The sequence below is a fragment of the Tenrec ecaudatus genome, chromosome 1 (assembly GCF_050624435.1).
Source record: "Tenrec ecaudatus isolate mTenEca1 chromosome 1, mTenEca1.hap1, whole genome shotgun sequence".
NCBI lineage: Eukaryota > Metazoa > Chordata > Mammalia > Afrosoricida > Tenrecidae > Tenrec > Tenrec ecaudatus.
In genome coordinates, this window is record NC_134530.1 from 19,644,144 (window position 1) to 19,658,885 (window position 14,742).

Below are 14,742 nucleotides of genomic sequence, written 5' to 3' on the forward strand. Positions count from 1 at the left end.
ATAGGCTGAAAGCTTCATGCCAAATGTAATAACAAAAAAAGTTTTCAAAAATAGGAAAATGTTGACTTGATGTCTCAGATTTTATGGTTCAGGCTAACAATGAGCATGGGTCCTTTGGGCTAATTGTATGCTATTACGCTATGGCTAGATATGAAAATTCTGTCTCATAAGGAAACCTGCATTCACACAGAAAGAATTGCTTATTGAAGGGAAGACTTGGTTTAAGTAAATATATTTTTAACAAGCAATACAGGAAGTAATATCATATTTTGTCTTATATTTTTTCATATGCTGTCTTAAATGTTAAGAAGATTGAATTATGTACATAAGCACATTTAGGACTGAGAAAAGTATAATACAGATTTTTATTATGCTGAATTTTGTTTTTCACAAGTAGATATCTAAACTTAAGGATGAGTTTCAGTAATATAGGATGTTTCTCAGCTGAAAAGTTTCCTTAGGGCTTGCTTTATGTCTTTATTTCTAAGACTGTAGATAAAAGGATTCAGCATGGGTGTGGCTACAGTGTACATCACTGAGGCTACTGCAGTGGCCCTGGAGTTTTCTGTAGGAGAGGAACTAAGAAAAACCCCAAGACCTGTACCATAGAACATGGAAACAACAGAAAGATGAGATCCACATGTGGAAAAGGCTTTATATTTGGCCCCAACTGATGAAATTTGCAAAATGGAGGACACAATCTTTGTGTAAGAGAAAAGGATCCCAGTGAGTGGAATAGCGCCGAAAAGTCCAGTTGCTAGATACATGACTAAGACATTGAGGAAGGTGTCAGAACAAGCAAGTTGGATGACCTGCTTAGGTTCACAGAAAAAATGGGAGATTTCCAATTCTGTACAGAAAGACAGTCGCAAAACCATTAAAGCATGTACTAAAGCATCCAGAAGAGTCAATACCCAGGCGGCCAGAAGCAGGAGGCCACAGAATCTTGTGTTCATGATGACAGTGTAGTGCAGTGGGTGACAGATGGCTACAAACCGGTCATAGGCCATCACTGTCAGGAGTAAGTTGTCTAAGCCCCCAAAAAGCATGAAAAAATATACCTGGGTGATGCAGTCTTCATATGTAATTCCTTTGGTCTTCATGCGGATATTCATCAGCATCTTTGGGACGGTGGTGGAGGTGAAACAGATGTCAGCGAAGGAGAGGTTGGAGAGGAAGAAGTACATGGGTGTGTGGAGATGGGAGTCTGTGGTGATGGCCAGGATGATGAGCAGGTTCCCAGTGAAGGTGACCAGGTACATGGAGAGGAACAGTGCAAAGAGGAAGGGCTGCAACTCTGCCTCTTCAGAAAGCCCCAGAAGGATGAACTCTGGAACCTGAGTGTGGTTTTTGGGCTCCATATAGCTGGTGAAACTATTTGGAAAGAGAAAAGAACATTGCAAACTCTGCCATAAGCTGTTAACAGCAGTTTAAGTGATATACTGTCATTTATAATTCATACAATTAATGAATTTATCCCTAGTCACATCTCTTTATTTCAGCTTCTTGGATCTGATGTGCTCAATATTCTCTCTGATGCAGAAGCTGTCTATTTGTCCTATCTTCTAATACCACCTTTTCCCTAAAGCATTATATTTCTCTCCAAATTCCCTAATACTTTGATTGCTCATTCAACAAATGTGTTTGACCAATTATTCTTAAAGTATTCTTAAAAGTTGTGGGAACCTCAGTGGAAAAATTTAAGTTCTTACCCTTATTTGATGTGAACAGCTTAAGATGTAACTATTGGTTTGTTTGTTTTTTCCTCACATAGTGATGCAATTTGAAAGACACAGGGAAACAATTGGCCCAATGAACTCATGAAGCGTACAAACAGCCATCATGTCTGGATCAGAACTCTCCTGTATGTCCCCATAATCAACTCTGTAAGTCCAAGAGGGAAGCACTGGCTCAGGAATAAATTCAGAGGGTTTGGAAGGAAGAGGAAAGGAAACAGGAAACACAAGAGGGAGGGGGTAAGCATTGGGGGATTCAATGGATGAGCTATATCAGAATGAGTGTCATTTCTTGAATATTGGTTCAAATCTGTAAATTACTTAATTCACAGTAAAAATTAGCCAGTTTTAGAGTAAAAAGAAATGCTTCTTTTAATATAATCACTTCTGATAAAGAGGCTTACAGCAGGAAATCTGAATGCACTTAGGATGCTCGTCATGAGAACAGTTTAAGCAGAGTTAGAGGTCGTGCTACACCTGTAACACAAGAGCATTCATCACACCCTCTGACCATGAGGTACATGGTGTAAGTGATGTGCAAAGAGGAATCTGGATTGAAGTTGTAGTTAAAAGTGATGGGAATATGAGATCAGATGGTTATGATATTGTAAGAGACTCCATAGTAAAGAACGAAAACATCATTTATTATTTTATATATATTATTGTAAGACACCACATTATATCATATCCTATTGAATTATACTTAGCAGCTAGTGGTGTAAATGCAGAAGCACTTGAACTCTAGATAAAAACTTGGCACTTACTTCTAAAGGCAAGTCTGGTGATCTGCTTCCCAAAGATCTCAGCCTTGAAAATCCTAAAGCACAGTTCTACTCCTCATATGTGGGTTCATCCAGGGTTGGAATTGACTTGGTGACAGCTGACAACATCAAACTACAATGTAGTGTTATTTGTATATACTAGTATAATGTACATGTATGGTATGTAATTCAGCTTTCACAAAATTGCTCTTCCCTCATTTTCTACATGGTGGTATAGTAATTCCCTTTTTGATTGTAAATGGCAGCTTAAGGTATCTGCTCATCTTGTGTCTCATTTATTGATAACTGCTCCTGCTCTCTACATATTAATCCATGAACGTGTATTATGTCCTGAGGCTGAGCCAATTCAACAACATAAAGGACTAACAAAAAATTATGTTTTTCTCTCGCCTATGAGAACTGAGTTTTGTGAGTCAATAATCCAAAACCAGGTCTTTGGGTATTTCGAAAACCAGTAATCCCTTGAGCTGAGATTTTATTTGCGACAATCTTCTGTCATGTGGTAGAAAGCCAGTCTACTCAGAGGAAGTAAGGAATGAAGGAGACAGAAGTGGAGGAAAGGAGATTATTATAAGCTATGTAAGAATCAGAGAAAGGAATGTTATATTACTTAGTTCTAAATCCCACAATACCTAGAAAAGTAAAAAGAGTGGACTTAACCAACTAGATAAATATTTTTAATATATATGATTTTAATTAATTCCAATGTTCATATTATAAGTATAAGATTAAAATATTAGTAATCAATAGAATATTCACATATAGAAAAATAGAAGAGAATTTTTTAATGAACTTCATTTAATTCCTTTTCCAAAGTTCAGTACATTTAGGAGTCATTTAGACATTAAATGCAGTGATTATTTGATACATTAGTGAAATTCTAGTGGATTCTACAAGTTTTAAAACAATAGTAATGACATAAATTCTCTATAATCTCTTCCAAAAAACAAGAGCAGAGGGAATATTTCCTAACTCATTCTGTGAAGCCAGCTGTATCCTATTATCAAATCCAGGAGTCCTGGTGGGGGAGTGGATTACTCATAAGGTGCAACAGCAAGATCAGCACTTTGAAATCACCAGCCACTGCATGGGAGAAAGATGAGATTTTCTGCTCCATCAACAGTAAAATCTTAGAAATTCATGGGAACAGTAATACTCTGTCCTATAATGTCTCCATAGATTCAAAGGCAGTGAGTAATATCAAAACCAGATACGAATATATAACAAAGGAAGACTATCACAATATTACTCATCAACATAAATGCAAAAGTCTTCAATAAAATACAAGCTAATTAAATCCAACAATGTATGACAAGAATAGCATATTACAACTCAGTGATATTTATTCCAGCCATAAGCAAGTTGTCCAAAATTTGGAAATGTGTTCATGTAATAACCTACATCAACTAGATAAAGAAAAATGAAATATAGAAAAACTAAACATCGACTAAAGAGAAATCATCGTCAAATCACAATAAGCATTTGATAACATTCTAAATTATTACATATATTTAAATTTCACCCCAAAAAAGTTGAAGAAAGTTGGCTTCAGAGAGTACATCTATAAATCTTAAAGCTAGGGTTGTGTTTACTGGTGAAAAATGAGATAATTTCCCCTTGGATTCATACATGGGCAAAGATAGGCCCTCTTACCACTCATTTAGCTGGAAGTTCTAACAAACACAATAACACAAATTTAAAAAATGAAACCATACACACTGGGAAGGAGGAAATGAAGCTGTCTTTGTTCAAAGAAGACATCACTGTCCATGTAGAAAACCCAAAGAAACAGCCTGAAATAGAAAAATACTAAAACTAATAGAGCAAAATGGTAGCTTCCACAAAAAAGATATAACCACAAACACATTTCCACATAACAATAATCAACAGTAACATATCAAAATGAAATTCTTAGGCCATGGCAATAATAGATCCAAATGCAAACAAAATTCATAGGCTAAAAACTATATAATACTGGTGAGAGAAATGAAAGGACCAAATACATAGATATTGACTGTTCATGAATTGGAAGGATCAGTAATACTGTGAAATGTAAAATCTTCCCAATATATCCATATAATTAATGCACTTCTAATAAAGATATAAACCAGTCTACAGCTATTGACAAAATGATGGATCAAGTTGATACTTAACTTTGTGGTCTTCTTCCCAAAAACAAGAAATCAAAATTTAAAAAATTTTAAACTTTATAACTCCACTCTATTCATGAGGCAAACATCAGACAAATACCAAGTGGGAGACATTTTACAAAACAGTTAAACAACACACTCAGCAGATATCAGGGTCCCTGTCACAGCCACAGGAGTTCAAGGAAGTATGACAAATAAAGGATTCTGGATAGAGATGATTATAGGTCTCTAAATGAAAAGCTTATGGGAAATTTCTTTCCTATATTTGTATTTTTTCTATTAAAAAACAAACAAATAAACCTGGTACCTCTAGAGCTTCACCCATTGTGGGTGTGGTAGTTATACAGTTGTCAATTTGAGAGGATTATGAATGAACGGGTGGAGTCTAGTCTGTCAATTGGATCGTAGACAATGAGGCTTCTGTGTGGGCATGGCCTTCTGAGAATTCTGGGAAAACTGGCACTTCCTCCTTGGAGGTGGGTGTCTCTGCCCACACCCTGGGAGACATAGCAGCTGAAAAGACACTTGAACCTGATGCAGCCCTGTGAAGCCATGCAGAAACCACTGCCAGTGCTGAGATGTTTCCAATGACACTTAACCCAAAGATTTTTTACCCACTGACCTGTGATCTTCTACATTCGATGTCATTACATGTGTTTTGTGAGATGAAGAGAACTTTGTAGATTTCTATTGGACATATGGGCTAGTATCGGACTTATGGACATGATCTGGATAGGGGTGGGATGTTTTCTCAATGTTCAATTGTTCCTGTATATAAATCTCTTTCTTATACATATATGTGTGTTCATGGATTTCTTTCTCAAGTCTATCCAGACTAACACATTGGGTTTCATGTCACAAAGAACACAAGAAAACACATAACTGAGGGTCAAGGGGTTATCAACAATGACGAAATACACAGAGATAAACCCCAATATGAAAAAAAGAGAAAATATTAAAATATATTAACAACCAGATCAAGCACAAAGCAGAGAACTGAAATGGCAAGGTTTTTAATATTCAAGTCAAATGTATCTTTTTAATATACTATGGTCATCTCTACAACACTCTGATAACCAGGTTGATCCTATATCTCCATTGTGATTAGAGACAATACCTAAAATAAGAGTTCCTGCTGGGGATGGCAGGGGACATAGATGGGGTGGCAGGGAGAGGGTAAGAGGGAGCTGATATCAAGAAGTACATGAAGAATAAAAATATTTTGAAATTGATAATGCACAACATTGCTTGATATGATTGAACTATGCAATGGTATGATGTCTGGATTGGGTCCTAACACAATTGTATGAAAGAAAGAAAACTACATTAAAATAAATCAGTATTAGAAAAACTTAAATGGGAAAGATAAGTAAATATTTTAATATTAGTCATATACAAGTACATTGAAAACAGCAACCTATGAACTTGAACTAAAGCCCACTCACTACCTGCATTGGACTAGAAAAATCAAGGCTTTAACTTGCATATCCTGTGTCTCTTAGACACAAATTCTGCTACCAACTTCAAAAATCAGTTGAAAAATAAATAATTTTAAATGACAAGCTACCTCATATTACTCGGTCAATTTTTAGTTACATTATGATTGAAAACCTCACAGATACATCTCCCACTTCTACTGTGCTTTTTCCACTCTTCATCTCTCTACAGTTTTCACAGAGCAATGTCTTCAAAGGCAAGTCCGACTGCAGACCTACTCTGCTATTAACTCTGCCATGACTCTCCGCTAATTTCAGAGTTGTCCATCCTTAGACAAAATATACAACTGTGTGTTACATGGCTGCTGCCTACCTGTCCACACTCATGCTTCACTTTCAATTCCTTGCTTTCATTATCAACAGTTATTAATTATTAATTGCAATTTCCAATGCACACCGTATTTTTTTAATCCCAACATCATTCCCCTCCAGTGTTCTCCTCCGTCAAAGCTCAGTGTGACCATCATCTCTCTGTGAAACTTTCCCTAAATGTCCCCAGGAAGGACAACGACATTATGATCAATTTCAGTAGGATTGCAGTGCCGGGATAAGCTCTTACTTACCGTCTGTTACCTTACATAGAGTGTAAGATACTTGGATGAAGGGAAAATGTCTACTCATTTCCTTCTTTCCATAGTATTATGTAGTGTTAATAAAAGTTTTGTGAGTGACTATGTCAACAAATAGTTGAAAGAGATTAACAGACACGTTAATGCAGTGAAGCAAGGAAGGCTGTTGAGAGAAGGAGGTTGCAGGAATGAGAGCCAGCACCGGGGAAGACAGATCAGAGAAAGAAAATATTGTCATGTAACCAGAATCCATCTCTAGAACCAGAGACTAGCTCATCAGGACTTTATCCATTAAATTTGCTCTTATTTGATATACCTGTTGATCCTCCTACATATACTGCCAATAAGAGAGGGTCATCATGCATCACCAATCTCCAGGCACCCACGATGATATTGTACCTCATCCAGAGCTGAGTTCACCAGTGCTGTTTCTCCCATGAACCAATGCTAAAGTTAGAGGTTGTGCCCCCAGGAAGAGCATCGAGATGAACTCACTCCTGAGGCTTCTAGAAGGTACAATGGTGTTTTCTCATCACCTTAGATGACTCAATGATATCTTGGTCAGTGTAGAGGAAGCATTTATAATCCTTTGGCTCTAGTGGATGAAATCCCTTGTGCCTCATTAATGAAGTATTCTTTTGTCTTAAATTTCCTGAGAATTTTATTTCTCTGGAGCTAACAGAACAAAATTCAACTTGTGCCACTTTGTCCTTTGGGAGGCAACGTGGAGCTCCGTGTACAGCTTTCTCCCATTGGACTGCTTCTTCCCAGAAGGTGGTCATCTCTATTGTGCTGTGTCTCCAGCATGCAGGGGAATGTCTAATGATCACTCTGAGATGCACTTCCTTCTCCAAAGACCTCAAGATCACAGCTGGACATCATTTACCAAGATTCTAGCATTTTGTGAAGCAATTCAGATCACCTACAGCCTCACCAGTCTCATTACTGTATCTTTACCATGTTTTTTTTATTTAATGTAATTGACAATAGACCCTGAGTAAATGGAATGCCATCCCTGTAGGGAGCATATTTAGAGATAGGATGACAGGATATTCTCAGTGAATGTCTATACACCAAAAGGTCATAATAGATAAAATGCCTAAATGTTACAATGTCCATAAGATCGTTCATCCATAATACTCAAATTTTGTTTCATAATATCATATAATATAATGAAAAATAATATAACATAATAGCATTTCACATACTTAATCAATATATACATAGGGTCATGTTATTATTTATGAGAGTGATTTGCTAATTCAAATCAATGACACCTGTGACATGCTAAGTGTTATCTAAAAGTGAATCTATTAATTTGATAGCATTTTTTGTGTGAATGGAAAGTCCAAAGAGGAATAGAAATACCAGGATGGTAAAGGGAATATTGGGTGAGAAAGACGGACTGGATCACAATGATCTGCATATAACCCCTTACTAGGGAAGTGAACTAAGGAAAAGTGGTGGAAGGGAGTCAGCAGTTGGGGTAAGACATGGGGAGAATTTTTAAAAATAAGCTATCAAAGATTCTTGAGGGAGGGAGGGAAGGGGGAGGGAGGGAGGAAGGGAGGAGAGGGAAAATGAGGAGCTGATATTAAGTGCTCAAGTAGAAAGAAAATGTTTTTAAAATGTTGATGGCAGCATAAGTACAAATGTGCTTGACACATAAATGTATATATGACTAGTGATAAGACTTGTAAGAACCCCCAATAAAAGGTTTAAAACAAAGAAAATGAAAAGAATTTTACATGCGTATTGCAGAAGGATCCACTCTAGTTGAAGACGTGAGGAGAAATCTTTCTGAGGAGGAGCCATTTAAGGCACTAGATGGAGGACGGGGAGTCTAAGAAGTGCCTCAGGAAAGAGGCTCCTCTGGCCAGATTGGTATCTGTTTCAGGGGCTTTTAACTTTTGACAGCTGAACTGCACCACTCACTCTTCTGGTTTGGCCAAGTAGCATCAATGAAAGTCATACTTACTGATCAGTCCATGGGATGATAAACAAACATCTGTGGATTGTCCCATCACAGAGCCCTGAATAAAAGGTCTAATATTAAACGATGCTCAGGATTTGTACATGAATACCCAGTGCATCGCATCCTATGTTGCTTTCTATTCTGCAATTCAGTCTTTTTGTTTTTCATTATATTGTACATTAGTTATTACGAGGATGCTTCAAAAAATCTGTGGCACATTTGAGTTAATAATTAATCAGACTTTGCCACAAATTTTTCAATCACTCACATATAGCCCTCACATGCTTGTGGGGGGAAAGGGTGCAAGTATTGTGAAGAACAGATCATTGATTCCTCCAAATGCTAACTCTAGGTTCAGCAAGTGACCAGCAATTCCACTGCTAGGTACTACCCAGAAAGAACTTAAAAGGTATTTAAACAAATACTGGTACTTGAATGTTGACAGAAGCAGTAGTCACAAGTACTATCTGGGAGAAACAATTCAAATGTCCATCAACAGATGAACAAAATATGTCGTTTACATAAAATAGATGATTTTTCAGTCATTGAAAAACCACAAAGCAGGAATACATGATACAAAATGGATGTGTCTTGAAATCATAGGCTCAGTGGGAATCAAGCACAATCCAGCATACTGCCTGCAGTCATTGCTTACTCAGAATGACCCCGTAGGGTAGACAAGAACTCCACGGAGGTTTCCAAGGCTTTTATCTTCATAAAACTAACTGCCAAATCTTTCTCTCATAGAGTAGTTGGTGACTTTATACCAGTGGTTCTCAACCTTCCTAAAGCTGAGACCCTTTCATACAGTTCCTCACCTTATGGTGATCCCTAAACCCCAAAATTATTTTCATTGCTACTTCATAATTGTCATTATGCTACTGTGATAGGGCCGTTCAACCCCTAAAGTTGTCATGACCCACAGGTTGAGAACTGCTGCTTTAGACCCAAACCATTGAAACTAAGGTCATCAACTCTGTTCATTTGGTTTTGTGTCAATGTGGTTGAGGCAAGAGTATTAGTGTAGCAACACCAACAATCAGGTGTTTCCCCCTGATGTGACTTACATCTACAATTCCATGATGGAATTTATTGTGAGCAGCAAAGCAGAAGTAAGAGGATTAGGGAGGAGACAGCCTCATCACCCAGGTCATAGCAATGCTGCAATTGAAGGAACGTTTTCTCAGGGGTGTGATCTACTCATATTTAAGCAGACTTGGTGGGCAGACTTGCCACTTCTTCCTTATTAGATCTGGATCGTATATCTGTCTCTGACCCTGGTGTATGAGCCAACAACTTGCCATATTGCCTGACGATCTGGGTGCTTTGATTGGCCTACCATAATGACTGCCTACTTGGATTTTTTTACTCTATGACTGGAAGCCTGACTTGTTTCCCTTAAGTTTTTTCTGCCTCTACCTCTACCAGCCTGTGGTCTTCCTGCTTCCTGGGCGGTCTTCTTGCTTCCCGGTTTGACAAGCATAGCAGTTACTGGGTCATGTAAAGACGCCAGTTTAACATCTGACCCACGGATTTGAGCCAGATTGTGCTTACTCACTTCTCCATCTATCCATGTGGCTATAGAGATACAGAGCTGTAGATAGGTAAAATGATACATATCAAGGGAATTGCTCAAACATGTACTAGTGTCATATACATAAATAAATAGATAGATGGATAAATATATAGATATAGAAATCAAGATATCTTGTTTCCACTGAGAAGGAATTCTAGCATATTAGAGGAGAGCTTAACGTCTGTATCACCATGGTTTTATTGGCCGATGTGGGATTGTTGAGGAGGGACACCTCCATATATCAAATGCTCCCACTTTATGAAATATCCCAATTTCCAACGATTATAAATGCTTCTTAGTAGCATGTTTATCCATTTCAGACTGGAAGCACTGGCAGAATTCTTCAATTTCTTCATCACTCGCTCTCCTGGTTGGTGTATAAATTGGAATATTAGTTGTATTGTTTGATTTTTTTGAAGTGGGATAAATATAATCCTATGACAGCACTGCACTTCAAGATAGCTCTTGAAATATACTTTCTGAGGGGAAACCAATGACAATAATCAACATACACCCCACCTCCAGGGGAACAACCACAGAGATGTTGGTGATGGGACAAGGCAGATGGTCAGATTTATGAAAATAATAATAATTTATAATTATTAAGGGGGTCATATGAAAGTAGGAAATAGAGGAGCTGATACTAGGACTCAAGTAAAAACAAAATATTTTCAAAAGGATACTGGTGACATGTACACAAATGTGCTTGACATAATTGACAGATGGATTTTTGTAAGAGTTGTAAGAGCCCTCCAAAAATGATTTATATTAAAAAGAAAGAAAGTGAGATCCTCTCTGATAATGAATTCATCAGCTTTGCTCTTGGGTGTGTCATTCCTGACATAGTGAAACAGAATTTTCTGATTTTAAATGACCCATTTTCCTCTAGGATCTTGAGATTTGGGTACTACATTTCATGTTTTACGACCTCCAGTTTTCCTTGATTCCTTCTTCATACATTGCAGGTTCTGATTATTAAAGGATTATTGCAGGCATTTACTTTCTCATTTTGAGTCACACCCCAGCAGCAAATGAAGATCTGGAAGGCTCTAGTCTGCAGCGTTGACACTGTCCCTGGCAATGGAGATGACTCTACTTGGAGAAGGCAGCTCTTCCTCTGTCACGTTCTGAGTGCCCTCTGACCTGAGGGGCTCATCTTCTGACACTCTGTCTGACCAAGTTCCCCTTCTGTTCATTAGGCCTTCAGTATCTGACAGTATCCTGATGCTGTGCGTAAGGGGTTTAGTGGTCAGTTCCTCTGAACTGGACAGCTACGTACTTCCTTGTATTCTGTTCTTGGTTTGGAAGCTCACTTAAAAGAAACCTGTTCAGTTTGGGTGACCAGGCTAGATTTGCAATTTCAGTCACATGTCTTCCAGCAACACCCAAGCCACCACAGTATGGTAAAGAAGTAGGAGTGGTCCATTTTAGAAACAAGATTAACCTTCTATTAGGATCATTATAAATTACCTTCTTAAGGAGACAAGCCAGTCAGGGTGCAGGGTAGCAATGATGAAACATACAACTTTCCTGTAGTTCCTAAATGCTTCTCTCCCCATCCCCACCATCATGATCCCAATTCTACTTTACAAATCTGGCTAGACCAGAGGATGTACATTGGTACAGATAGGAACTGGAAACACAGGGAATCTAGGACAGATGATCCCTTCAGGACAAGTGCTGAGAGTGGTGATACCGGGAGGGTGGAAGGAGGGTGGTGTCGAAAGGGGGAACCAATTACAAGGATCTTCATATAACCTCCTCCCTGGATATGACAAATAATAATTAATAAATTATCAAGGGTTCATAAGGGAGAGGAGAGCGGAGAGGAAGGGGAAAATGAGGAACTGCACCTTCCCAACAATATCAATGAAGACAAATTGAGTGAATAAGCAAATGTGGTGAAGAAAGCTGATGGTTCCTGGCAATCAAAAGATATAGTACCAGGGGTCTTATTGGTTTAGGGTAAAAAAGTAGCCATCTAGCTCAGAAACAACAAAGTCTACATGGAAGAAGCACACCAGACTGCATGATCACCAGGTCCCGAAGTTATCATGTATCAGGCATCAAAGAACAAAAAACCATATCATCTGTGCTCACCTCCATGATATGATTGATGAAGACAAATGGATGCATAAGCATATGTGGTGAAGGAAGCTGATGGTGCCCAGCTATCAAAAGATATAACATCTGGGGTCTTAAAGGCTTGAGGGTAAACAAGAGGCCATCTAGCTAGGAAGCAACAAAGCCCATATGAAAGAAGCACACCAGCCTGTGCAATCATGAAGTGTTGAAGGGATCAGGTATCAGGCATCATCAGAACAAAAAATCATATCATTGTGAATGAGGAGGGGAGTGCAGAGTGGAGACCCAAAACCCATTTGTAGGCTACTGGACATCCCTTACAGAAGGGTCTCAATGAGGACAGGAGCCAGTCCGGGTGTGATGTAGCATGAAGGAAACATACAATATTCCTCTAGTTCCTAAATGCTTCCCCCCACACCCCCTCCCCATCATGATCCCAATTCTACCTTAGAATTGGTAGAATTCCAGAGCAGAGGATGTACACTGGTACAGATAAGAAAAGAAAGCACAGGGAATCCAGGTTGGGTGATCCCTTCCGGACTAGTGGTAGGAGTGGCAATACTGGGAGGGTGGAGGGAGGGTGGGTTGGAAAGGTGGAGCAATTACAAGGATGTACATATAACCTCCTCCCTGGGGGATGGACAACAGAAAAGTGGGTGAAGGGAGATGTCGGACAAGGAAAAATATGACAAAATAATAATTTATAAATTATCAAGTGTTCACGAGGGAGGGAGGATTGGGGAAGGAGCAGGAGAAAAGAGAAGCTGATGTCCACGGCTTAAGTGGAGAGCAAATATTTTGAGAATGCTGAGGGCAATGAATGTATAAATGTGCTAAAAAGGAAAAAAGAAAAAAACCCACAGAGTGAAAGAACAGATTTTTTTTTTAAAGAAGCATCATCATCGAGAGCAAATGTTTTGAGAATTATGAGGGTACCAATGCACAAATGTGCTTTATACAATTGATATATGTATGGATTTTGATAAGAGTTTTATGGGCCCCCAATAAAATGATTATAAATAAATAGCCTATCTACCTAGGGTATGTGATAATCATATTGATAATCGATTAATTTAGCTAATGTAGTATAATTTCAAATACTCTTTAGAAAAAGAAAGTATACATCTACAAGACAGATTTTGGACCAAAATGCACAGTTTGAAAGACTGTTGACATGTCCAGATCAAGTATTCAAGTGATTGGACAATATTTTTGCAAAACTTAGGGTTGAACAAAGGTCCAACAAAATGCTCATTCACCAAAGAAGAACCATGCCTGCTAGATGATTCAGAGATGTCATTAAAGTAAAGAGAGTTTGAAATACTATATAGCCTTGCTGAACTGCCATTCATCTGCTTCTTCTCACAGTCGGGCACTTCAGCCTTAATCCAGGAGAGTCCTTCAGTTTCTTAAATGCATTGCAGGTGAGTTTAAGACACAGTCCAGTTTACTGAGTGGGAGTTTCTAATCAGAACCGTGTGACCTGTGAAGGATGTTGTGTTTGTGCATCTTAAAATGACAGAGCTTGTACTCTTGGTTTACCAAAAGCTGGATACAAACTGGTTCAACAGTGGCCAAATAAAAAAAAAATAGCTGGCATATCCTCACCTTGCGTGGTGGTGGGGAGATCTCTATGACTAATGTTGACCACTTTTCCCAATGGCAGATTGGCACATCTAGGTCACTCACCAACAGATGTATGATTCCCTTTACTAACACAGACCTACCTGACCTTCTCTACTTGAATTTCCATTGAGGTTCATTGAGCACCTTGGTAGGAGTGTCCATTGGTTTGGGGTGATCACAGAACCATGTCATATGACAGGAGATGACTTGTCTTCTCCTCCTCTCCTCAACATAGAAACTGACCACAGCTGAAGGAGGCCTTCTCTGTCAAAGTGGTCACTAAGATGGACAAATAATTACATGATACATACATCATGAGCATTAGCAGGCACACTTCCTCATTACCTGACAGAATAGATTAGAAGATTACGTGACCTGAGAACAGAAGTCTGCCTGCATCTTGGCATTTATCCTTATAGTAGTGGCCCATACAATAGTTCTATTTTAATGATTGACTAACTGCACAGCATCATGCTTTTCTGGTTCATCCATGTCATCAAGAATTTTGTGGTTTCATCACTGTCTTTTAGGGATGCACATTATCAATTGTGTTTATATACCAGAGTTTCTTTATCAATTCTTCCACTGATGGCATTTGACCTATTTCCAGCTTATTGTTATTATGCACTCGCTGTGATAAACATAGGAAAGCACAGATCTGTTTGTGTTGTTACTTCTTTCAGGTATCTACTCAGCAGAGGTGTTGCTGGTTGTCTGGTATTTCTATTCCCAGCTATTTTAGCTATT

The 14,742-nt window shown here is 38.4% G+C and overlaps 1 protein-coding gene across 1 annotated transcript; it reads right to left on the reverse strand.

The window, feature by feature from the left end:
* Positions 1–440: 440 nt before the first annotated feature.
* LOC142450411 (olfactory receptor 7A17-like) lies at positions 441–1,379 on the reverse strand. The gene has a single exon (XM_075552334.1). The coding sequence runs from the start codon at positions 1,359–1,361 to the stop codon at positions 441–443; it is 921 nt and encodes a 306-aa protein (XP_075408449.1). The 5' UTR covers positions 1,362–1,379.
* Between the last annotated feature and the right edge of the window lie 13,363 nt (positions 1,380–14,742).